We start from the raw sequence: 25353 nt of genomic DNA, 5'->3' as shown, positions 1-25353 counted from the left end.
ATAACGGACTAGTCTTAATTGCTAGTAATCTACAAAATACAATTGACTTTAAATATTTATACTTGCCTTTACTGTTCGCCATAAAGTTTGTTTCCTGCTTTTATTAATGTTCTTTTGCGAGTGAAATATCGCTATTGCTCTATTTTGCCATGATAAGATTGCACATATCTTAGAATATTGTACATGCATTAGAATTAAGAGCACTACATGATATAAAAAGATTAAACTTACGTGTCGGTTACATATCTTGTAGTTGCTTTTGATGTCGTCCTTAGCGAGTCAAGGTAAAACACTGTATCCTCATACGCATTTATAGCAAGCAGTGCCCAATGACCCCTAATTATACAAAAATGTAAGTACTATTTTATTGTCAATGCAACCAATACCCTAACTAAACTTACCCGGGATTAAAAGGAGCAAAAACTATTTGGACACCATCAATCTACTACACAAGTTTCGAATTCGAGATTCTTGTGTGTTTTCAGAAGAGATTAGGGTCGGATCTACAAAGACATACTGCATATTTTCTTTCAAACCACTAACAGATGAATACAAGTACCTACAAAATATATAAACTCGTAAAGGAGATACATAAATTTAAATGCAAAGGAATGAAATTGACTTACATCATATAGGCCACCAATGTAAACGTTTTCACTTCATTCATGTTACAAAGATCAACGATATCCTCTCGAAGCACAGAAGTCTTTCGACTAACGCCAAAAAGGTCGGCGGGTAGTGAAAAAGTGATGCTGGAATCTTTCTCCATTACCTTCTCAGCATATCTGAGAATCGACTTCAACGCTAATGGCAAAGTTGATGTCAATTCACATACAACTTCTTTTTCTGTAGGTATTTTTATTAAGTCCCTCTCCTAATTCAAGAACATCCAAATTCATTAAGACGTACAATAATAGACATTCGAGTTTAATAGTGGATTACATACCTTCAAGACGTCCAACTCTGGTTCATTCATCTTCATTACCTCCTTCCCTTTCTTTTCCTTCTGTTTTGGTTTGTCCAACGATTCCACTTCTATTCTCTTATCCTTCTCTTCAATCCCCTCTAACACTATTGGCCTTGAACAACTCCCGTGTGCAAACAATGGTGTAGATAAGTTTGAGCGAATTTGTGCCTCTAATTCACTAACTCGCCTACGGAGTTCTTCATTCTCAACTAGAATGTTCGCCTCATCTTTTGATGTTTTCTTAACTGAATGAAAGTACGTTGTTGGAGTAACGTATCCACCAACCCCACGCACATGACCATTGTGCTGTTTTGTACCCAATGCTTAGGTTAATACATCATTCGAACAGTGTCTATTCACAGAAGATGAATCTGTATTCATTGATATCTCATCCTAAAAAGATAGCAAAATTAATGTAAGTTATAGAAATGATTGCTTATGTAATGGATAATTGAAATGTGTGATTTACATGTAATGACTTACTATTTTATGGACGACTTGTTGAATGTCGTCGTTGTCGTACTGTCCTCATTTGTTAACTCGAGCTTTCTTCCACATTTTAGCTCAATCAACATAAACTTCATTTGAACCCTCCTTCTTCATTCGAGAACATGGAGTTGAAGTGGTAAACATATTAGCTTGTATTCCATTTTTGGTACAAAGCAAATTTACAAGAAACAAACAACAAACTTACAACTTTTTATGCAACCCCCCCTCCCCCCCAAATGACAAAGTCATACAATAATCCTACTTACAACTTTTTACGCAACCATTTACAAGAAACAAACAACAAACTTACAACTTTTTATACAACCCTTTACAAGAAACAAACAGCCCCCCCCCCCTCCCCTCAATGACAAAGATTTAGAAGAATCCTACTTACAACTTTTTATGCAACCCCCCCCCCCTCCCCCCAAATGACAAAGTCATACAATAATCCTACTTACAACTTTTTATGCAACCTTACACCACGCAAGCAAATGACAAGAAACAAACAAACTTACACCACGCAAGCAAAGAGGAGCATTACACCAAATATCCAACCAGACATCCCAAATTCTATAAGGTTTCTTTGGCAACAAAGAAAGAACAAACTACAAAAATGGGAGTTTCCTCCTTAGACATCTAAACATCTTACCATTTCCTCCTTAAGATTGGCATACCCTTTCCTTGAGATTCTATGATTGTATTTGTTCTTCGATCGTCTATCTTGTTGTAATTTTCTTTTTTCCTATATCCAAATGTATTTGTTAATGAGAAAGTAGCAAATATTATTCTGAATGATTTTCATGTATAAAAGTTATTCATACCTGAAAGGTCTCTGATAACCTTGACCTTACAAACTCTTCCCAGTGATTTTGCTTAATGAAGGAATACTTTTCAGGTGGAACTTGAAGCAATTGTGGTTCATCTTTATGCGGGATGATGTATTTCGTTGTTAGTCAGTTCTTAAACTGACGAAACGAAATACCTGCAGTTTGGAGAACGTTTTTCCTAGATCTTGGATCAATGACGAATGCAGCCTAAATAATTAAAAGTACTTAATCAAGTGTCCATACAACAAGAACATTATCAAATATAATAAGGACATTAAAGTTATATATACCTCAACTGTAGTGAATATCTTATCTTTCAGTTCTGCAGGCACACTTTTCCAAGAAATATATGTGATAGGGACATGATAATGGGTTGCAGACCCTATGAAAGACTTTAACTTCGCTCCATTCTCACCAATAGGTGCTCTGTCTTCATTGTACCTCACCATCTTCTTGTCTCCCAAACTTCTAATGCGAGTTACATCAAACATAATAGTAGGTCCTCGTCGTCGCTTAAACTCTTTTGGGGTTTCTTCAACTGTTGCATTCAACTCACCGACACCAACTTCTTCATTAAGATCGTTCATATTATATTATGCGAAGCTGTCAATCAAAATGAAGAAAAAATTAGCATGATATACAAATTTTAAACAATAATAAATAATGAAATAAAATAAATGAACATAATAAACTTATGGTCTACTTGTTTGAAATTGTGAACACACCATTATAATATTTTGTAGGTATCCATGTGCCTTCACAATCTGACCTTATGTACGTTGAGACATTTCATCCAAATCATTGTTTAAATAGACATCTGGCATATCATTGGGTATTCCTTCAGACCGGAGTACTATATCACCAAGTTCATCGTCATTATATCTATCTTCATAGTCTCTTTGTGGTGGAGTGAGTACAACTGACCATCTAACATCACTTGGATCCTCAACATAAAACGCTTGCTTTGCTTGGCTTGCTAGTATAAATGAGTCTGACTTGTGTCCTACTCCATTTAAATCAACTAAAATATAACCAAGTTCATCGATCCAAACACCACCACTATTCTGAACCCAATCGCTTTTAAACATCGGAACATTAAACGTATTGTAATTGAGTTCCCATATCTCTTGTATCACTCCATAGAATGACATATCTCCAATGACGGGATTTTTATCTTTAGAACTAGACACTTGCATTGTTTTTGCAACTAAACTAACTCCACTGTTTTGTACACTTCGATCCTTCTCAGAAGATTTTCTATGATAGCGACATCCGTTTATTGCATAACCACTATATGTAATAACAAAAGGATGAGGGCCATTAGCAATCCACCTTAAATTGTCTAAAACTCCACTATTTCCAACTTCAAGCTCAGTTGATACCTACCACAAGAATTATTATTTCAAGTTCAAAACATAACATGTATAACTAAATTACAAAGTTCAACACTGTACCTCTTCTCGTAACCAGTGTATAAAAGTTCGATTATATTCCTCTTGAAGCCATTTCTGATTTTTAGACTTGTTCAGATATTGTAGTTGCAAAGCCTTCATATGTTTTCTTTGTAGTCATCATTCAAACATTGTAATATAGTTAGATTTAATTATTTAAAAATGAATGAAAGAATGAAGAAATCAATGAATAAACTTACTCCATATATGGTTGAACATCAATTGTATTTTCCAACACATATCGATGAGCTTGACGTAGAAGTTCTTGTTCAGGTTTGAATGGAACTCCTATGGACAAGGTCTACCAATGTTTGAAGTGTCTAAATGGTCTTGTGACTTGCGAGTCCCAAGCCTAACGGGATCCACTCCAGATAAGAAATCAGAACAAAATTCAATAGCTTCTTCTATTAAATAACTTTCGGCAATACAACCTTCTGGACGATATCTATTCCTTACAGAGGTTTTGATAAATTTCATGAATCTTTCAAAGGAATACATCCATCGAAGATATATAGGGCCACAAAGTTTGACTTCCCTAACTATGTGTACTGTGAGATGAATCATGATTGTGAAGAATGAAGGGGGAAAATACTTTTCAAATAAACACAATGTTACCACAATATCTTCTTCCAACTTCTCTAATTGTTGCGCATCTAACACCTTGTTGCATACAGAATTGAAAAAGATGCACAATCGAGTTGTAGCATAACGAACATGTTTCGGTAGCACCGATCTTATCGCAATGGGAAACAACTGTTGTATGAGCACATGACAATCATGAGATTTTAAAGTATTAAGTTTTAAATCTGTCATTGACACAAGGTTTCTAATATTGGAAGAGTAACCTTCGGGAACCTTTATTCTTGACAAAGTCTTCAAAACACATCGTTTTTCTTCCTTTGTAAGAGTATAACACGCAGGAGGAATGAATATTTTCTTCTCACTACTAATAGGGGCAAGCTCTGGTCGAAGTTTTAGATCAACTAAATCACGTCTAGCATTCAACCCATCCTTACTTTTACCAGGAATATCAAGAAGCGTACCTAAGATATTCATGCAAACATTTTTTTCGATGTGCATCACATCTAAACAATGTCTAACATGAAGATCTTTCCAATATGGCAACTCAAAAAAGGAAGATAACCTATTCCAACAAATCTTTTCACTTCTGTTCATCGATAGGTTCTTATGGATCTTCTTTCCTTTAGGAAATTCAAGATCTTTCAATTTCAAGTACACATCTTCCATAGAAAGTGGTTCTGGAATTGTACCAAGTTCTTTTTTACCGTTGAATGACTTTTTTGTCGTCGATACGGATGATGGCGTGCTAGAAATCTTCGATGTCCTAGGTATGCTATTTTCTTCCCATGTCGTAACCTTATAGAATTTGTATTATCTCCACAAATTGGGCATGCCTTATACCCTTTAACACAACATCCACTGAGGTTACCATATGCAGGAAAATCATTGATTGTCCACAACAAAACTGACCTTAAGTTGAATACTTCTTCTCGATAAGCATCATAACATTCAACACCATTTTCCCATAAAAGTTTTAACTCTTCAATTAGTGGTGCTAAGTATGTGCCTATATCATCCCCTGGTTGTTTTGGCCCTGAAATTAGCATTGATAGCATCATGTACTTTCTTTTCATACACAACCATGGTGGAAGATTATAAATAACCATCACTATTGGCCAACAACTGTATTTAGAACTCATGTCACCATGAGGATTTACTCCATCAGCTGACAATGCTAGACGAAGATTTCTAGGTTCAGAATCAAAGTCTGGCCATTTAAAGTCTACTAACTTCCATGTTAGAGAGTCCGCAGGATGTCGTAACTTACCATCCTCAATTCTTTCACTAGCATGTCAAGTCAGGTTTTCAGCACATTCAATACTTCTAAATAGTCTTTTGAATCGTGGAATGGGTGGGAAGTACCATATCACTTTTGAGAGAATTTGCTTTCTCTCTTCATTTCTATCCTTAACGTTTTTCCACATGGATTGACCACATTCAGGACATTCTGTTGCATTAGCAAATTCTTTCCTATAGAGACAACAATTATTAGGACATGCATGAATCTTTTCATATTCCATTCCTAATGCACCTAATGTTTTCTTTGCTTCGTACAATGAATTTGGGAGTTCATTGGTAGTTGGCAGAATTTCCTTCAAAGTTTTAAGTAATTCTGAAAAACTGATATCACTCCATCCACATCTAACTTTTAAATTATACAATTTAACTAGAGTAGACAACTTTGTGTACTTTTTACATCCTTCATACAATAGTTTTTCAGCATCAATAAGCAACTTCTCAAATCCATTTGGGTCTTTTGAATACTCCTCGTGAGCAACTTCAATCATTTCTTTTACACTTCCAACATCATTCTCTTCACATGTATGTGTGTCAAACTTTGAACATTCTCCATAGAAAGATGAGTTAGGAAGTGCTTCACCATGCCAAAACCAAATTTTATAACTTTCATCAATACCATTAACATATAAATGATCTCTAACATCCTTTCTACTATGCTTTTCAAAATTCCCACATTTCAAACAAGGACAACGATTGTAAGAGGTACTTGTATTCGAAAATCCAAATTTGATGAAATTTTCCACGCCCAACTCATATTCTTTGGATAATCTACTTTTATGCATCCATGATTTATCCATAATTGTAAATCTATTGACAAATAAAGTAAATTAAATTAGTTCAAAAAGTCTTGTTGAGATAATAAAAAGAGAAAAGAAATATGGATATTGAACAAACATTCGTTTAATAAGACTAAGTTTCCACCAACTAACCAAATAAAGAAAATAAATTCCTATCCATGATCTATCCATAAGTGTAAGTCCTAAGAGAATTTATTGAGTAATGGTTATCAATTTGAATTATAATATATGAAAGAATACAAGAAATTCATAATATGAAAGAAATTCATATGAAAGAATACAAGAAATACAAGATTTTAGCAACTCCTACTAACAAAAAGAATACAAGTTACTATAGACCATAACCAAATCTATAACATTAAAATCCAACAATCAAAATACAAAGGAATAAGAACTTGCATGCAAACAAATGCAATTATTAAAACAAAGTCTAAATGAGTACTCTACCTTCCTCACAAAGGAATATCAAAATACATATTACCTTCTTCAAAAAGGGGAAAAAAAGTGACAAAGAAAGTTTGGGATACTATAAGGTTTAAGTTACTTTCAACCTTGTTATTTTTGCTAATATCAACTTGTAACATTGTCATTGGTTCTCATTACCAACTATTTTATCCCTTTAAATGAAGGCCCTTCTCTACAATTAAACATAGAGAGAGGGACCTTAATGACGGTTCCAAAACGTTTTAAGAATGTAAAATAAACAACTTGACGGTTCCAAAACGTCAAGAAAAAATTGCATATTACTTGACATTTCAAAAACGTCAAGAATTCTGTAAATTGCCTCCCCTCCGCCTTTTAATCAAAATTCTTGACGGGTTTTTCATTAAACCGCCCATTTCTTGACGGTTTTTCAAGAAACCGTCAAGAAAAGAAAAAATCAACCGTCAAGAAAGGGTCTTTTTCTAGTAGTGTTAATTTATTGAATTCAAGATTATAGTTTCAATTTTCACTAATAAGTCCTCAATAACCACTTTATTGTATAAAATGTAATTTAAACTACAAATTACGAGCATTAGGACATAAATCCTACAGACCCGCTATTCTCATGACAAATCTAACTAAGGATTAGTATAAATAGGACTTCAGGTTTGAAGAAAAGGTGATTATTCTAAAATTTCTTAGTGTTGTGTTGTTGTGAAATCTTTAGCCGTAAAGAAAGAAACTTAGAGTTAGGTGATCAGAGAAAGGAAGGAAACTAAGTATTTTCATGAGTAATTTTCTAAAAGATGAAAAGAGTTTTTAAAGCATTTCTTCTGAGTCTTATATTGTTAATGTAATGCGCATGTGAATGTTTATGAGAGCATGAATGTTTGAAAGTTATGTTTGAAATGTAAAGCTTTCTATTATATGATTGTATGATCCCTATGTATGCGAGTAAACCATTAGCTTTATTCTTATCATAAGTTGTCTATTATGTGCACATAATATGTCATAGAAACCATGGTATGAAAGGACCACATGACGATAAGAAGTTGGCCAATGCATTGAAAGAAGCGTGTTGAGTTAATAGTCTGAGTAATGAGAAATGAATCGAGAAATTCTCTAAGAGATGTTGATGTTCATGCGGTCATCACAGTAGTCTATGTGTGAGAATGATTCATGTTCTTTGCAAAAGGAATAAGAGGAAGCTAATGTGTATTTAATATTTTGAATGAGGCACTATATGCCTAATTATAAAAATGTATTTACATGTTGTATGCCTCAAAAAGATTTCTAAAACCTCAAAGACTACGTATTCGACTTATGTTTTAAGTTTTCCTTCCCCAAGTATCAAGGCGTTGATGCCAATTTAAGGCATTCCAATTTAAGGGTAAAACGAGCAAGCTAGACGCAAGGAATTAAACTAGGCATTTTAAGTGTGAATCTAAAGAAGTTGTGCTAGGCATTGGAAGCTTTTTCTTATAGTTCTTTGTACTCAAGAAGCATGTAGTATGTATTGAAGCACATGTTGTTAAGTTAATAAAAGATGTTTGTTTATTTTAATTTGCGTTGTGAGGTTTATTTCCTAGTAGTTTAAGTTCAAGTTAAGCATTAAGTTTAAGGTTGAGCGTTCTCCCATTTTGCTTAAAGACGTCAAGGTTGCTCAAGTCACGTCTGTGAGCCACAAAGCAAGGTTTAAGACGTGTTGTTGGGCGAGGCATGACATCAATAAATGAAATAGTCCATTTTAAACAATAAATGGTATTATAACATAAAAGTGACTATTTCACGGCTCCAGTCTTTATAATCTAACTCTAAAAAAAAATTAAGGTAATTTTATTACTTAATTTCTTGAATAATTTATGATTAGATTAGTACAGGTGTTAGGTTAACTGGAATTGGAAGTTAATGAATTTAATTGGTGTAAGGTGTTAGATTAGTTAAATATATATATGGGTATGTATGTTTAATTAAAGATTTTGGAATTTGGTGGAGCATATTATTAATTAATTACATAGTTTGGTTATATAATTAATGGTAAAAAATGTTAAGTATGTGCGGCATTATAATTATTATTGGATGATAAAGATGATGAAATTAATTAGTAGAGAGAAGGGAGATTTGGATAAATATATATATTTATTATATATGTTTTATTTAAGAAAAATGAGAGTAAATAATAATAAGGTATTCTTATTTTTATTATTATTTGGGGGTTATTTATTGGGATTCTGGAAAGCGTGAAAGTTAAAAAGAAAAAAGAAAAAAATTATTTCTCTTGTCCTTACGCGAACCCTAAGTCACTGCCACTGATAACTTGTAGAACAAGTTATTGTAGCCATTTTGGTAGAACAATGAAGTTAGAACGTAGAATAAAGGACCAAAGCTTTTACAACAAATTTATAAAGATAAGAAAATGCAACTTACATAAGTCTCCAAGCTTGATTAACTGTGTTTTTAGTGTTTTCATTGTAGGATGATGAAGAAAATAAGAAACATAGCGAATCGCAAGAAGAACGTGTGCAAGAACTTAAGCAATAAGAAGTGCCTGGCGATTAATATCGTTAGGCGAGATGCCATATCATCACACAAGGAGATTTACTAGAAGACAAGAATGGTAGTTGGAGTTGGTGTGACATGACAATGTTGTATTAGGCACTGACAAGTGCAAAGGATATAGAATGGAAGCTCCCTTCCTAAATAAGCCTATAAATACCGCCAAATCTACCATGCAAAAGGGAATCTAAGAGCTTCGGTGAGGTTTGTCTCTTTGAGAGTCGACGGAAGGGAATAGACTTTTCCCTTTTATAGAAGTTCTTCCGATCCTCACCTCTTCTCAGGTCAACTTTTAAGTAAGAGTTTAAAGAAAGATTAAAGAGAGAATCTTACCAACCATTCCCCTAACTTGTAAAATAACCAAATAATGCATGATAATGATTTTGAGGTTTGGCTCCTTATCTTTGTGCATTTTAATGTACTATGTTGACGTTTATATTTTCATGCCCAAGAACAATACATATTTATCCATTGTCATTCTATCACTTTTTTACTATTCATCTTGTTGACGTGCTATAAGTAATATAAGTATACGATAAGTGTTTCATAAGGGACCTTTACTTATAAGGTTCAACATGTTTCACCTGAACTTCATCCCATTCCCTGATTCTCTTCGAGAGAAGGAATTAGGTGTTGTTGGCCAAGTACTCGAGAGAATAAGTAGTGAAGAACACGCTGAACATTCGTGGAAGATGGCTTCGCGACAATCCCAGTTCCATCGTTTGTGTCTTGGAAGGTGAACAAATATGGTATTCAAACACCGAAAGATTGTCCACCTTAATAGAGAGGCCATTTGATTCTTACAAGTAAAGGAAACCTAGATAGCTATTGTGTAACTATCTTTATCATTTGTTTTTCGAAAGGCGAACAAGTGTGGTGTTTAGGTGTCGAGAGGTTGCTCACCTTAATTAGAAGATGGTTAAGTGATATATATCACATCAAGGATTGTTGCATGACTTATTCGATCGCCTACAACGCGGATGCCTTCCTACATATTTCTTTAATATAAATTAGTTCACTTTTCATAATCATGTCATTCCATGCCTTCTATAAAATCTCTATTGTAAATAGTAGAATCAATATACATTTACATCATATTGTATAGATATGTGAAAGATGAAATTTTTCTTGAGGTAAGTCGTTATCAAAATGATGGGATGTTATGGATGTAAGTATGCAAAACAAGAATTTATTCCTAGTCTAAAATAAAAGAATACAAGAATAGAGAAAGACTAGATGAAATATGAGGGTTAGGGATTACCTCAATTACCTTTCAAAGTTATCTTTTTAACCCTTCTTACCTTTGTGGAAATTAAGAGTAGTATGGGGAAGAAGGGTGTTGAACCCTAGAGAGCACTTAGAATTTAAAACTTCAAAATTTACAAACAAGGTCGATTAGTACCTTCAAGATCAAAAAGGGGGAGGGGTTATGGAAGTAATTTTTGAACTATAGTAAAGAACAAGCATTAAGGGATGATTAGTGACAACAAGTAATTCAAGTAAAGTTTTTCTTCCAAGTTTAATAGAGGGACTTTTTCTTGGGTGATTATCATGTTTCTTATCATTGAAAAAGAAAGAAGATCAATTAATCTTTTCTTGAATATGCAAGAATGGAATTTTTACAAAAAGAAAGTAACCAAATCTCTATTAAAACATAATCAATCTCAGCAACCAAAGCATGTTCAAATTTAGGCAAAATTCATCCTATTCAAGATTTGCTAAGGAGGGGATAGCCACTACCCTTCGCAAAATTAATGCTCATCTCACATTTGTTATGCAAGAATCAATTAGTAGAAAATTAAAGACAATCTCAACAATTAATTCGTCACAACAAACCATTGCAAATCAAAATTTAAGTTCAGCATTTTAAGAGTTTGTAAAGAAATTTCAATGAAAAATTGATGGGAAAAACTTATTTATTTTATTGAAATTTAAAAAGAAATTGCAAAGGGAAACAAGCAATCAAATAAAAAATTGAAAAGATATAGAAAAGAATTTGATTCTCAAAGAAAACATGGTAATTTAATCCGAGAAAAAGTCTCAAAAGATTACCTTAGCCCATGAAGATCGATGAAATTCTTGAAGAGTTGTTGAGGAAAGAATCCATTTCTTTGACAAAAGTAATCTTTTATTGATAAAGTTTCGAGAATTTTGCTACAAGAATTGAATGCGAAAGAGGATTTTTTTTTACATTGGAATTTCTTATCTCTCTTCCAAAAAAATATGAGGGATTTTATAGAAGAGAAAATGGGAGAAAAAAATGGATCTAGGTTAAAAACTACCATTTTGCAGTTAATCTTGGGGAAGATGATGAACTGTGTCACAAATGGGCTTGGGTCGGGTCTTGGATTAGCCCAATTGAAGAGAAAAAAAGAAACACGGCTACTGAGATTCGAACTCACGATAGGGGAGAGGCACGCGCAGACGAGGGCTCGACACATGGCGGACTAGGCGCGGGTCGCGAACCGGCTCATGGATCGGGTTGTCGGATCGGGTTTCCGGGTGGTGCGAAAAATTGAAAGGAAAAATAAGGGCATGCCTAGGTTTCAAACACTCGACTTCGAGGCGGACGCGTGGCATGATCTGGTGATGCCACGTGGTGCTATCTGGTTCATCCGATCTTTTCCAATTTCTCAGTTTTGCCCTTAAACTTGTCTTTTACCGTTCTTCTTCGTTATAACTCCAATTTAAGTGATTTTAGTGGCGTTGGACTCGTATCGGGGTGAAGTTTTATATTTTGCATAAAAATGATATTTTAGTAAGTCAATGGATAAAGGTTAGGAAAAATTAGTCTAATAATGTTAGGTCTAAAATAGCCCTAACAATATGTATACCGTCTGAAGTTAGAAGTAAGCATTATTACTCAGCTTGATAAAATTTCTCTATGTACGACCTTGACTTTCCAAGGAAACCTCTTACTTTGCTTATACTTGGGCAAGTAAGAGGAAAATATGTACTCAACGTAGATTAAGTCGTTATGCATGGAAATGATGTGTACCTTTTATTGCATGATCCTTACTTAGAGACATTGTGAGCATATTGCATGCGATGACCGTGTCTCCTCCTATAGCATAGTTGTAGACATAAAACCTTAATTACACATTAACGAACTTATTGATTCTATGAAGAGAAGTTTACGAAGGAAATATTAAAATGATAAATTCCAAGCACACAAACATTAATAAATAACCACCCACCCATCTCAATCTTTTCTCTAGCCAGCCTTCGACAACCCACGTGTGCCGCTCTACGCCAATCGAGCCAAAGCTTCTGTCCGCATTGATCATCAGTTTGGTGAGTTTGGCAATGTTTTGGGTCTTTATTGTGATTTTTTAATACTCACTAAAAGGTTAATTGAGACTGTAAATTAAATTTATTATTGGAATTGATTTTGGTTGCATGCCTTTAGAAGGTCCGTTTGGTAAAGTTTGAGGATTTAAGTTGTGAATTTTTCCATTAAGGTTGAGTGGATGTTTTTAACCTCCATTTAGATGAGTTTGGTAAGCTAAGAAAATTAAATTTGTAATTAATTAGTTGGCAAAATTGTTAATTTAATTTTAGTTATGCATAAATGGAATTATGGTTTCGTTTGCAGCAAGAAACTTAGCATAAACAAAGGTAAGAGTTCTAATACTGGATCCCTAATTGAGGGTTGGATTACTAGGTGATAATGGTGATGCAACTATATGCATAGCCTATGTTATATTTGTAACCATGAACTATCTATATAGCTTAAGGTTACTGTTAAATTGTGAACAATGGTCATTTGATTAGGTTAAGGTGTAAAGAATAATTATTTGCATATGCTTAATGTGGGAATTGTCTATGCCTACTGTGAAATTATTGTTTACATGCTTATTATAAATTAGTGATATGGTATGTTGTAAATTAGACTATGATGGTTTACTGTGGATCTTTTATTGATGAAGTTTATGCATAGCCTATTAGTTACTGTAATCACTGTGAAGGGGAGTTATTTGCTTAGTCTAAGAGTTACTATGTTATGTGGAGTTATTTGCATAGTCTATGAGTTACTATATGATTGTGTTGGATAACTATTAGCATAGTATGAGTTACTGTGATAAATGAGATGGGTAGCCAGTTACTTAGTCTATGGATGACTGTCAGAATTGTGATGGATAACTATTGGTTGAGTTATGAGTTACTGATAATTTATGAAGAGTAGTAATTGATTTAGTCTAAGGCTACTTTAGAATGTGTAAAGGGAAATGATTTGCATAACATGTGGTTACTTGAGAATGCTTTCTATAAAAAGTATGATAATTGTTTGCATGTCTATCATGGATTATTATTAGAGCATATAATATGGATTAGACTGTTATGGTTTATTGTGAATCTTTTATTGATGAAGTTTATGCATAACCTATGGGTTACTCATAACTGTTATGGGAAGTTATTTGCATAGTCTATGTGTTACTGTGATAATTGATTGGATAACTATTGATTTAGTTCTGAATTAGTGTGATAATTGATTGTATAACTATTGACTTAGTTATGAATTACCGTGATGATTGTGATGGATAATTATTGGCTTAGTTATGATTATGTGATAATTGTGAATTATGATGGTTAACCAATCTCTTAACCTGAGAGGTACTGTGAAATTTATGGTGAACTCATAACTACAAAGCTTATGAACTATTGTTTTAGTTATGTTGATGGATAGTTATTTGCATAACATATGGTTTATTGTAGAATTATGATGATGGTTGTTTACTAAGACTGTTTGTATGAATATGCTTTAGACTGATGTTGATTGTTAGCTTTAGCTATTAGGGTGGTCTACTCTTGTGCACGGTGTCTTACGGATTCACTCTGATGACTATTACTTGTTCTTGCAGGTTCACTTTATGTGATTATTATGTGTTCCTACGAGCTCAGTCTATGTGATTATTATGTATTCCTGCGGGTTCACTCTATGTGATTATTATGTGCTCCTGCGGGTTCACAAGTTTTTTATCACATGGGGTATACACTTAATATGAAGTTAACTTTCACCTAGTGAGCCCAGTAGTGGGTCCCTTATTAGGTATACTGTATATATGCACTCTTTTAATGTTTAAACTTTCCAAGCAAAGGTGAAAGGAAAGGCAAGTTGGTGAGCGACAAGAAGGACATGTTTTTAGAACGTTAAGATAATTAGATTAATAATAACGTCAGCTTGGTTTTGAAATATTCGGGGTGTTACATGTAAATTTTTTACATAGGATGCCCTCACTTCTATGTATCTACATGAACGATTGAGAACTATATAGTTTGTACAAACTACAAGCGGGCCACATCCATTGTGTCCCCAAAATAAGGTGTTCAACCTTATTGATATACTACAGATTTTTTACGTTATATAGTTAAACTTGATCCACATTTATGTCTCTGCACAAGACAACCTCAAGACCTAAGTTTATTGGATTCAAGATTATAGTATTCATTTTTACTAATGAGTCCTAAATAACTTCGCTATTGAGTAGAATATGATTTTAAATTACAAACTATGAGTTTTAAGACATAAATTTCAACAAATTATTTCTTTAGAGATTTTCTTTATTTTTTTTTAATTTTGTTCTACAAAATATTATGTCTTCTACATAGTTTGACTTTAACTTTCTTTATTTATTTGATAAAATAAAGTAAACTTTGCATTGTTTTGATTTTGAAAATGTTGTTTTTAATAAAGTAATGGCCTCAGCTTAAGATTCAAAAGTTGAGTCATTACAGTGCTGGAAATCATACAAACCCAGTGGAAACAGGATCGAAAAATTACTTTATATGCAAGTAAACACTTTAATAATTAACATGCTTAAGACCATCCTAATTACACTAATTAAGGTTAAAAGAAATTCTTTACCTTTGAAGCTCCCTGATGCTCCAAATTTTCTCATGATCACAAAACCTAAAACCACCACTAGAGATCACCTGCTATACTCTGGACTAAGAACCAGGTTGTGGTACCCGTCGAATGGAAAAAGAATTAGAGAGAGATTTGGAATGAAGTTTTTATAAAAATTAGCCAAAAACAAAACTCTCTTTTAGCTTGAAAAAGAGAATTATTTATAACCTAATTACATGCAAAATTGCATGTAATTAGATGGATAATTTCTCAAGACTTTGTATTCCACTAACACTTAGTGGAATTACTCACCATTCCATTTAGTGGAATTTTTTGATATTCCCATTAATTTTGGTCAAGGGCAAAATGGTCATTTGACCATTTTAGTCGAAGTCAAAAAATTAACATTTTGATTTTTTACAACTTTAATCATTTCCATCAATTTCGAGCTTCCGAATATGAATCCTTATTCATATTTTTAACGTTTAAATCACATTTAAGCATAAAGCCTTATAATCGACGACTATATCATATATATATGTCGGTTTCTCTCTCTTTACCTAATTCGAACAATTTGAATTATTCCAACATATTGTTCTAAGCTAATTCCATATGAGCTAGCAGGGGAACCTAATGGACCTATAGATCATGGGCTCCAATGATTCGAGATTAACTGGCTAAACCCTTTTAGACCATGCTAATCAACATTCGTTAACTAACGAGTCATTCCACTAAAGTCTCGTAGCTGCACTCTCCTCACTATAGACATATTTCTATCCATTTATATAACCATGATCAGTAAGTTAATCCTTCATAGGTTGTTCGTAACCTCGGCTGGGTCAAAATACCATTTTTACCTCTAAGACTACATCTTGTTCCTTAAGTTCCACTGATCCACTATTGAACATTTGGTTTAAGGTCGAACCTATAAAACGAATCCCTCTCAAGCCAATGAAAGGTTGGGGCCCCTATGTTCAAGACTTGGATTCAGTTCTTGAGGAAACAACTTATCTACTAACCCTAAAATCGGTAGGAGTGAATTCCGTCTTGCACTCTATGTTCCCAACTATTCACCCGATCTTATCCTTGAAATGAGAGGCTTATTCGGTCAACGCTAATGAGTTACCTTCACCTATGCAGATCTAAGGATAATCTCGTGTGAATAGGAGTTCACAGTTAGCTCAAGTTTAAGATTAAGTTACCTAGGTCATTAAAAAACAAGATAGTCAGTTTTAAACAGTAAACGGCGTTATTATGTAAAAGTGACTATTCCATGGTTTTGTCTTATATAAACCTTTTACATATGATGTCCCCTCTTTCATGTCTCTACATGAACGATTCAGGATTACATCATTTGTATTATTTACAAAGTAGGTCGCATCCATAGTATCTCTGAATAAAATGCCTAACCTTTAATCATATACTATAGACTATTTAGACTATTGACTCGAACTTAATTCATGTTTACGTCTTTACATAAAGTTCAAGTTTACTCAAAAATAATCTTGGGATCTATGTTTATTGGATTTAAGAATATAGTATTCAATTTCTCAATAACGACTTTATTGAAAATAAAATGATTACAAACTACGAGTCTTAGGACATTAATTCCAACATACAGTTGGTATCAGAGCCTAAGTTTAGGTTCTACAGACTGACTTGTGATGTAAGTTTATGATATATGTCCCTATGAACAATACGAATCCTTCGTCCTTGCCAGGTATGTTTTCATGATAAGATATTTTATGGTTATGTACACGATCTTACCTATTTAAACTAGAATATTATCGGTTTCTTATGTATGGCATCTAAAGCAATTTGTGGTGGATTTTAGGAAAATGTTGCCATGTAGAGCTGCTCGAAGGGATGGTTAAGGAGGTAGAGAAGTAGGATGCAATTAACCTACTAAATGGCTTGCTGACCCTAGCACACCCGTCTCCCATGCTGATCTTTCTAATCTATCGACTCGGCTAGAGTAGAAGTTCAAGACTATTGTGAGTGATGCTTTGGCACAATATCAACAAACCCATGTAATCTCTACTTAAGGACAAGTTGCACAGTAGGATCTACTAGATCAATTTTTTGCTAAGGTAAATCATTTGAGGAGCTTCGTAAAATATAATCCTAAAACCTTTATGGGTACCTCTACGAAGTTGTGGTTATCTTCTATGGAGACCATCTTCCGCTATATGAGATGTCCGACAACCAAAAGGTGTTGTGTGTAGTATTCATGCTTTGAGAGAGGTGTCATATAGTGGTAGTCTGCTGAGTGGAAATGTTAACCTGATTATGTGGGACCAATTCAAGGAGAGCTTCTACACTAAGTTCTTCTATGTTAGTCTTAGAAATGCAAATGTCAGGAGTTCTTAAACCCGAAGCAAGGCTAGGTGACTGTTAAACATCGAAAGTTTGGTGTGTTGTCCCAATTTTCTCCTAAGTTATTTGAGATAAAGCTTATTAGAGTAAATAGGTTCATTAGAGGCTTGAGGGATGATATGAGGTTTCGTTCAAGCCACCAAGCCAACCATCCAAGCTAAAGCATCGCGTTTGGCAGTGGATATGAAAGCCTAGGTGGATGATGATCAGGTGAAGCCACCAAGAAAAAGACCTTCCTCGTGCCATAAAAGAGGTTGAGCAAAAGCCTGCACAGGTCCCATAGAGAAATATGAGATTTGGTGGCGCACTTAAGCACTACCAACAGGAGTTTACGAAGGCAGATGGAGCTATGAGAGAGAGGCCTTTTTGCAGTACTTGTGGAAAGTACCATTTGAGGTGTTGTTTGTTTGGGACCAAAGCTGACTTTAAGTGCAAGCAAGAGGGCCATACAACTGACAGATGTCTTAGTGGATTTATGGTGATTAGGGCGCAAGTACTTCCCAATGTAATGGGAATAGATAGGAATGACGAGTCTTTGCCATTAATCGACAAGAGGTCAAGAGAGCAAGCATAGTGGTAACAGGTATGCTCCAAATCTTGAGACACTATGCATTAGTATTATTTAATTTTGGATCTTTTCATTCCTTTATTTCATCAGTGTTTAAAAAGCATTCTTGTTTGGAAGTTAAGCCTCTAGGTTATGTTTTATCAATGTCTACTCAATTTGGAGAAATTATGATGTCAAATGAAAAGATAAAAGAATGAATGCCATATAGAAATAACAAATCATATTTAGATGTAACTCGGTTAGTTCTAGACATGCGTTGTTTTATGTAATATTAGGCATGAATTGGTTGGTTTACTAGTCATGCTAGTATAAATTGTTCCCATAAGGAGGTAGTTTTTAATTCTCTTGTAGAGGCTAGTTTTTAAGTATAAAGGGGTTGAGACTGTAGTCTTGCGCAAAGTGATTTCGGCTATGAAAGCCAGAAAGCTAAACCAAGATACTTAGAGTATATCTTGGCTAGTGTGGTTACGTGTTAGACACCAGGGAAGCTGAGGTTGCCTAGACACCATAGTATATCTTAGTTAGTGTGGTTATGTCAAACACCAATATAGTTGAAGGAACTTAAGGTGCAGTTTCATGAACTACTTGACAAAGGTTTTATTCGACTATGTGTTTCTCCTTAGCGTGCACTAGTACTTTTTGTCAAGAAGAATGATGGTTTGATGCATCATTTGAGCATTAATTATAGAGAGTTGGATAAGGTAACTATCAAGAACGAGTATCCTCTACCTAGAATTGATGACCTGTTTTGATCATTTACAAGGAGCCACAATATTTTTCAAAATTGATTTTCAATCAAGATATCGCCAATTGAGGATTAGGGATAGTTATATCCCTATAACTCCATTTCATTCAACGTATGGACATTACAAGTTTGTTGTGATGTCATTCGAATTGAATGCCCTATAAGCATTTGTGGACTTGATGAATAATAGTAGAGTGTTTAAGGACTTCCTTGACACTTTTGTAATAGTTTTTATTGATGATATATTGATATACATCAAGATAGAGACAGAACACGAGGAGCACTTACAGAGGTTTTGGAGACTCTTCATTCGAACAAGTTGTATGCAATTTTCTAAGTAAGGGTCTTAGTTGAAGTAGATGACCTTTCTTGGCCATGTGGTGTGTCTAGAGATGAAGTTCCTATGGACCCAACAAAGATTGAAATTGTTAGCAGTTGCCCTCGACCTTCAACATTTAATGAGGTTTGTAGCTTTCTAGGTTTAATTAGCAGGCTACTATCGACACGATTCATGTAAGACTTCTCTCGCGTAATCACTCCCTTGACTCAATTGACCAGTAAGGGGGTTCCTTTTGTTTGAGCAAGACTTGTGAAGACAGTTTCCAGAATCTTAAGCTGAAGCTTGTTACTGCATCAGTTCTTACTATATGTACCAGATGGTCTTGGAAGTTTTATGATTTCTAGTGATGCCTCTAAGAAAGGTTTGGGTTATGTGTTGATGCAGCATGGTAAAGTGGTTGCTTATATATGCTTTTTGCCAAATGAAGAGCCATCAACATAATTACCCTACACTAGAATTTCTCTACCCATCATTTAAACTTTCCACATCCTTGAACTATAAAAATTAATTGGTATATCCACATAGTGACAACAAAAGACTTCAAAATTAAAAAAAAAAAAAAAAAAAAAAAAAAAAGATTATATTTTTAAATTATTTATTTCTGTGACATTTTTAGTATTTTGTACCCATTATAATTATCCAACACGTAAAGATTGTTAACCACAGATCTAGGAGTAAGAGACTTTAAGGCGAGGAAACAAAACTATAATACTCTGCGAGTGCCCACAGTGGAAATACATTCCTGTACAGTGCATAATTTAGCATGCATGTGTTCATAAAAACTCCCGTTATTTCCTGCAATATAAACAACATTTTTACATAAGAAATAATTGATAACATAATTTTATTTGCCTATTAAACATTTAAAGTTAAATAATTATCATCCCACCTGTTGAGGGTAATCACCGTCTTCCAACTGTGAGTTAATTAGTAGCTTAGCAGCACGGTGAAGAGGAGTTGGATCCCTCCTTGCCTGCAACCATTATATATTGTAATCTCATACTTATTTTTATACGCACATACCTCCAAACATATATCCTCTAAAATATTTGTAAAAATAGCAAAATAGTGTTTATTACTGATTTGAGTTTTTACCTGTTACAGTGTTTATTACATATAGATTTTTGCGATGGTTGTAGTTCTTTATAAATGTTCTTAATACACTTAATTAATCCTAAAAGTACTATGCATGACAATTACTTTATATTTTCTTTTTATAAACACTATAATTTCAAGAAAAAGAAACGAACCTGTTGAGAATGGATCAAGGCCATCAAAGCAAAAGAAGTATGAACGAGATTGGAAGAATTGGCTGGAAGGGGAGTGTATACTTTTTTTGTACAAGAGATATGGCTTTCTCCCCATCCACCATCTTCACATTGAATTTTAAGTAGAAACTCCACAGCTTTTGATATTTGGAAGCAATTATCATAAGTGTATCCAGCTGCTACTAATCCTTTAACCGCAAAAAAAGTAGCATAAATGTGACATATTCCCCAATTTCCATACCATGATCCATCCTCTTTCTGCATTCTTTCAATGAAATTTACTGCCTTTTCTATAAAATTCTCGATCTCCTTCCTCCTGTGACTTGGAAATAGCTTCATAAATAGCACTAGGGCTTGTATTGCTGATGATGTGCATTCTACATACCTAAATTTAGTGATTTCAATCATCAAACAACAATTTTAAAAGAGCGAGATAAAATTGAATTCAACTATTAGAGGTAGAAGGTCTGTTTAGATTGCCATAAAAAAGTCATATTTATAAAATTCGTAGGGGTTGGATAACCACTTAAAATCACGAAATAAAAAAAAATGAACAAAATTATATTAATATTATATTCCAAGTTGAGGTTTCCACGTAGAAAAGATAGGTAATCTAGAAGCTCCTTTATAAACCTCTCATTTTAAAAGTTATGGGTTTGGGTTTGGACTCTAAGGAGTACCCATGTTTTAAGGAGTTCGAGAGATTGATAAATGTGGATTTGTTGGTATCTTCACATGTTTGGCCCTACCGCCGCAATGAATAAAATAGTAATATATTTTTATGTTAAATATTTCTTTCTTAAGTCAAATGACCAACGTAACCATTTTAATTATTTAAACGTATGTTCTTTATTTATTCCCCATCATGCGTAAAGCATTGGATGAGATAATGTGACCGTAAAGGCATTACAACTCACCATCTATAAAAAAAAAAAAACTTCCCACCGCTCATTTTATAAATCATCACAGAATAAACTTCTCAAAAAGTTCTCTCATTCTTCTTTCACTCTGTTTTGTTCCTGAGCTTAAATAAGAGAGTATTTTGTATTTTGATTAGTTGCAATGCAGCTCTAACTGAGTTATTGGTTGTTTTATTCTTGAAGGCATCGTGGCATTATTAGAATTGTTTGCACTCTTCAAGCACAGTTGCATACCATCTTAGAGAGAGCATGCTCTTTGACTTTATTTGGCTTTCCTAACAAGTTTTTGTTTTGTAGAATTTTAGCTACATACCTTAGATGTTAAAACTCAAGCAACGAGTTAACAAAATACAAGTGTATTTTGTTATTTTCTCTCAACTCTCTCGTGTACGAGTTAACTTTGTTGTTATAACATTAGATGTTACGACTACATTGTTACACTAGTCAACCCCATTGTTTTTTCAACTATCTCACTCTACACAATGATAACCATCCTCCTATCACCTCATGGTTGAAAATGACTGGTAACGATCTTTATATATATATACAGGCACCAAACGTGGTCGACCAGTTATGGTCTTTGAATTACAAATTTGAAGTAATTAATTTATTTAAAGTAATTTGACAATTTGTAGAACCACTTTTTATGTAGAACAATTTTTTTTTTTAAAAAAAAAAAGAGTCCAAAGTTAAAAGCATTTTGAGTAAAATGTAATCTAAGTATAAATGAATACTTTAATTTTAAACAGATATTTTTTAAAAGTAAACTCAATTTTGAAAAAAAGTTTGTTTTCCAAGTTTTAACAAAATGAAATAAAATATTTACAAAATATTGTATAATTTCAAATTCTATTAATGGACACTAATAGCCTTTTATTAGTATCTATCAATATCGATATTAGTATATTAATATTTATCATTAATAGATTCTAAAATTTTGTTTTTTTTTTTAGCATGTTGGGTATCTTATCCTTGAAAATAATGGCAATCTAAACGGACCCTGTAATATATTTTGTTTTTTCAAATAATAACCATGAAATATTTACATACTCTTTCTCCAGTACTGTGTATTCCAAGAATTCCACTGGGTTTAATTGCTGAAAAATGTAGAATAAAGAAGAAAAAGAATACTTAATTGTATATATAAATATATTATTTTGGTATGAGAAGATTTGAAGAAATTTTCTATATATGTTTCTCATAAATTATTTGTTTACCTCTAACCATGCAGGTAAAATACCAGTTGGCTCCCAAGCTGCCATTCCACCATTTTTTGCCTATTTGATTAACAGAAACTTTAAGTTTTGTTTAAGCTGTTAAATTATGTGATAAATAACTACACGACAGCATCAAAGGAAAACAAAATGACATGTATTATTATTATATTGAGCCCAATAACCATTAAATAAATACATACTATAGTTTAATTTAAAGATTTCTATAGAAGTATTTGAAAAAGAAAAGTATTAATTATTGAAACTATTTCAAATAACAATTAATACCTGTAAGGAAAGAATTAAGTTAACCGCATCAAAAAAGCATTGTGGTTCCATAGGATCTCCCACTATTTCTGGAGGCATTGTTGATAATTTCAAACAACACTGAAACATTATGTATATTTAAAAATTAGTAATTTTACGAATCCTTGTAAATATTTATAAATATAACAAATATTATAAATTATTTATTCTTATACTAAATTATGATATTTTGTTATATTTATAAATATATTGATTTAATTCCATATATATATATACACAAACAACCATATAAATTTATAGATGTTAATAAATTTAATCAATTACCATTAAATTTTCTGTTGTACAATCAGAAACTTGCCATCCATGATCTTGATCAGAGAATGTCCATCCTCCTTTTGATATGTGACGATACATTCTTTTGAAATCTCCATGAGGATTCTCCTTTATCTTTATATGTATAAAAGAAAAAAAGCAAAATATATTTACAAATATTTATCGAAATTAATCACATGCTCATTATTAGCACCATGCATATGTACCTGTGAATTTTTTATGAAGTCGTGCCCTTTCTTTAGTATATCTGAGAATTCATCATGAAGATTAGTGGCAAGAATTGCTTGAATGGCAAAGGCAACATCCCATGATTGGCTTCCAAAGCTCTACATGTAAGAAATATATATGTTGAATTAGTGGGGCTTCTTTGTAAATGAATTAAAATATAACTCAATGTTACACAGATTATATTTAAAACTTTCAGACATTATCCAATGTATATTTGACATGAATAATTAGGAATTCTTATTTAATATGTCGAATATTATGAATAAGCTTCCAAAATTGATGAGTTCACATTTGATGTAATTTATATTTCACATATACCAACCAAAAATATCAAGCTATTTACATAAATAACTAAAGAAATTTTTTTTATCAAATATACACTTATACACTTCTATCAAGTTCTATTAATGATAGAGTACTTGTATAAGTTTCTATTAATAATATACTATCAAAATATACTTCTCTCGATGTTTGTTTCTACTGTTTCTATCAACAATAAACTTCGATCACTTCTATATGTGTATGCTTATCCATGATAGACTTGTATTAGTTTCTATTTTTGATAGACTTTTATTAACGTCTATATTAGAGTTATAAAAAATGTAGAAAATTTTGCTATAACTTGTAACTAGTTTGCCCCATTTTTGTATAAATTGATGAGTCAATTCCTTTTTAATTATTATAACATTCTTTAGAAAATGAAAAGAAAAGAAAAGGTCTGGATATATACTACCTTTTACAATATATGTTAAAAGTTCAAGGGCCTTGACAAACTAATGTTAGAAATATATAGAATTAAACTTAGAATGAATATTTGAAAAGGATTAAAAGTATATGGACAAAAATAAATCAAAAGGAAATTGTAATAGGCGACAATTAGATTTCAGGGATTTCTACGTTTACTGCACATATTTACATTTTGTAGACATGGAAAAAGAAAAAAAAACAAGTTCATTGAAGTGATACATTCAATATACACTTGATACACCCGATAAACATAATACATCTAATATACACTTAATACACTCGATATACCCAATGTACATTTGATATACTATATACACATATTTATATACATATATACACATAAATGTTAAAAATGACAAAATATTTTGTTATGAGAATCCAAGTATTTGATATATTAAGTATGTATAAAGTGTATATCAAGCATATCAAATGTATTTCACATGTGTACCTGGTGTGTATATCAAGTGTATATTGGAAGGATATCAAGTGCATAGTAAAGATGTATTAAATATATCAAAGTGTATCAAGTGTATAGAAAAGGTGTATCAACTGTATCGATGTGGATGTATATACAAGTAGTGTATTGAGTGTATCAAGTATGTATTACTCAATTTATAACATGATCGAAAAGAGAATAATGAAGGAATGAAGAATTATAATACTAACTTGCATCTTCATTCCATCTTCACCAACCCATAAGTAATCTTTAACTCTTGCAGCATGTTTCTTGTAAGCTTCACCATTAGGATCGTCTGCCCAGCAAGCAACCATGCATAATGGCTGCGTGCCAATGTAATTCAAATTTATTTACCACGATTATGAATTGTAAACCAAATTCTAGAAATAAATTGTAAACAAATAATTTTTAATAACCTTTTCAACACATCCAATTGTGATGTAACGACTACAATGATCTTCATAATCAATGAACCGCTTGTTTATTTGGATAGCACGATTCCGAACTCTTTTAAATGCTCTACTACTCAGAATAGGCTCTCCAATATATTGAAGAACATCCCATGCTAACTTTTGAATCAATGGACGTTCAAAGCATTTGTCCTTCTATATTATCAAGTGAAAAACCCAGATAACCATTGTGAGAGTTTCA

At 32.9% G+C, this 25353-nt stretch overlaps 2 protein-coding genes across 8 annotated transcripts in view; both read right to left on the bottom strand.

Moving 5' to 3' along the window:
• The window catches only part of LOC103503335 (beta-amyrin synthase-like), a 97005-nt gene that overhangs the window by 64300 nt on the left and 7352 nt on the right, over window positions 1-25353 (bottom strand). For all 5 annotated transcript variants that reach the window (XM_008467500.3, XM_051090040.1, XM_051090043.1 and 2 more), the window contains 10 exons: window positions 25119-25307; window positions 24912-25025; window positions 23477-23596; window positions 23262-23384; window positions 22959-23057; window positions 22674-22733; window positions 22507-22553; window positions 20519-20921; window positions 20158-20241; window positions 19840-20063 (listed from right to left, as the gene is read on the bottom strand). In XM_008467500.3, coding sequence (XP_008465722.2) covers window positions 19953-20063; window positions 20158-20241; window positions 20519-20921; window positions 22507-22553; window positions 22674-22733; window positions 22959-23057; window positions 23262-23384; window positions 23477-23596; window positions 24912-25025; window positions 25119-25307 — 1350 coding nt within the window. In that variant the 3' untranslated portion in view covers window positions 19840-19952. Of the gene's footprint in view, window positions 20064-20157; window positions 20242-20518; window positions 20922-22506; window positions 22554-22673; window positions 22734-22958; window positions 23058-23261; window positions 23385-23476; window positions 23597-24911; window positions 25026-25118; window positions 25308-25353 lie in introns of those variants that run through there.
• LOC127150972 (uncharacterized) lies at window positions 62-19720 on the bottom strand. 3 transcript variants are annotated; one of them, XM_051090044.1, is made up of 14 exons: window positions 15258-19720; window positions 12589-12661; window positions 12390-12455; window positions 3935-6422; window positions 3009-3843; window positions 2574-2886; window positions 2278-2490; window positions 2106-2198; window positions 1451-1564; window positions 947-1360; window positions 627-874; window positions 402-559; window positions 232-336; window positions 62-139 (listed from the first exon to the last, which is right to left on the bottom strand). In XM_051090044.1, the coding sequence occupies exon 4, from the start codon at window positions 4980-4982 to the stop codon at window positions 4023-4025; it is 960 nt and encodes a 319-aa protein (XP_050946001.1). In that variant the 5' UTR covers window positions 4983-6422; window positions 12390-12455; window positions 12589-12661; window positions 15258-19720; the 3' UTR covers window positions 62-139; window positions 232-336; window positions 402-559; window positions 627-874; window positions 947-1360; window positions 1451-1564; window positions 2106-2198; window positions 2278-2490; window positions 2574-2886; window positions 3009-3843; window positions 3935-4022. The 3 variants fall into 3 exon arrangements, with proteins under 3 accessions (XP_050946001.1, XP_050946002.1, XP_050946003.1); XM_051090045.1 differs by having other exon boundaries at window positions 3009-6422; XM_051090046.1 differs by lacking the exon at window positions 15258-19720 and having other exon boundaries at window positions 3009-6422; window positions 12589-15251.

This window comes from Cucumis melo, chromosome 9 (genome assembly GCF_025177605.1).
Source record: "Cucumis melo cultivar AY chromosome 9, USDA_Cmelo_AY_1.0, whole genome shotgun sequence".
Lineage (NCBI taxonomy): Eukaryota > Viridiplantae > Streptophyta > Magnoliopsida > Cucurbitales > Cucurbitaceae > Cucumis > Cucumis melo.
Note: the sequence above shows the minus strand (reverse complement) of the source record. Positions and strands in the feature narration are given on the sequence as shown.

Excerpts from the sequence above, each read along its gene's own strand:
- LOC127150972 (XM_051090045.1), bottom strand. The coding sequence starts at position 4,982 with ATGGAAGATGTGTACTTGAAATTGAAAGATCTTGAATTTCCTAAAGGA.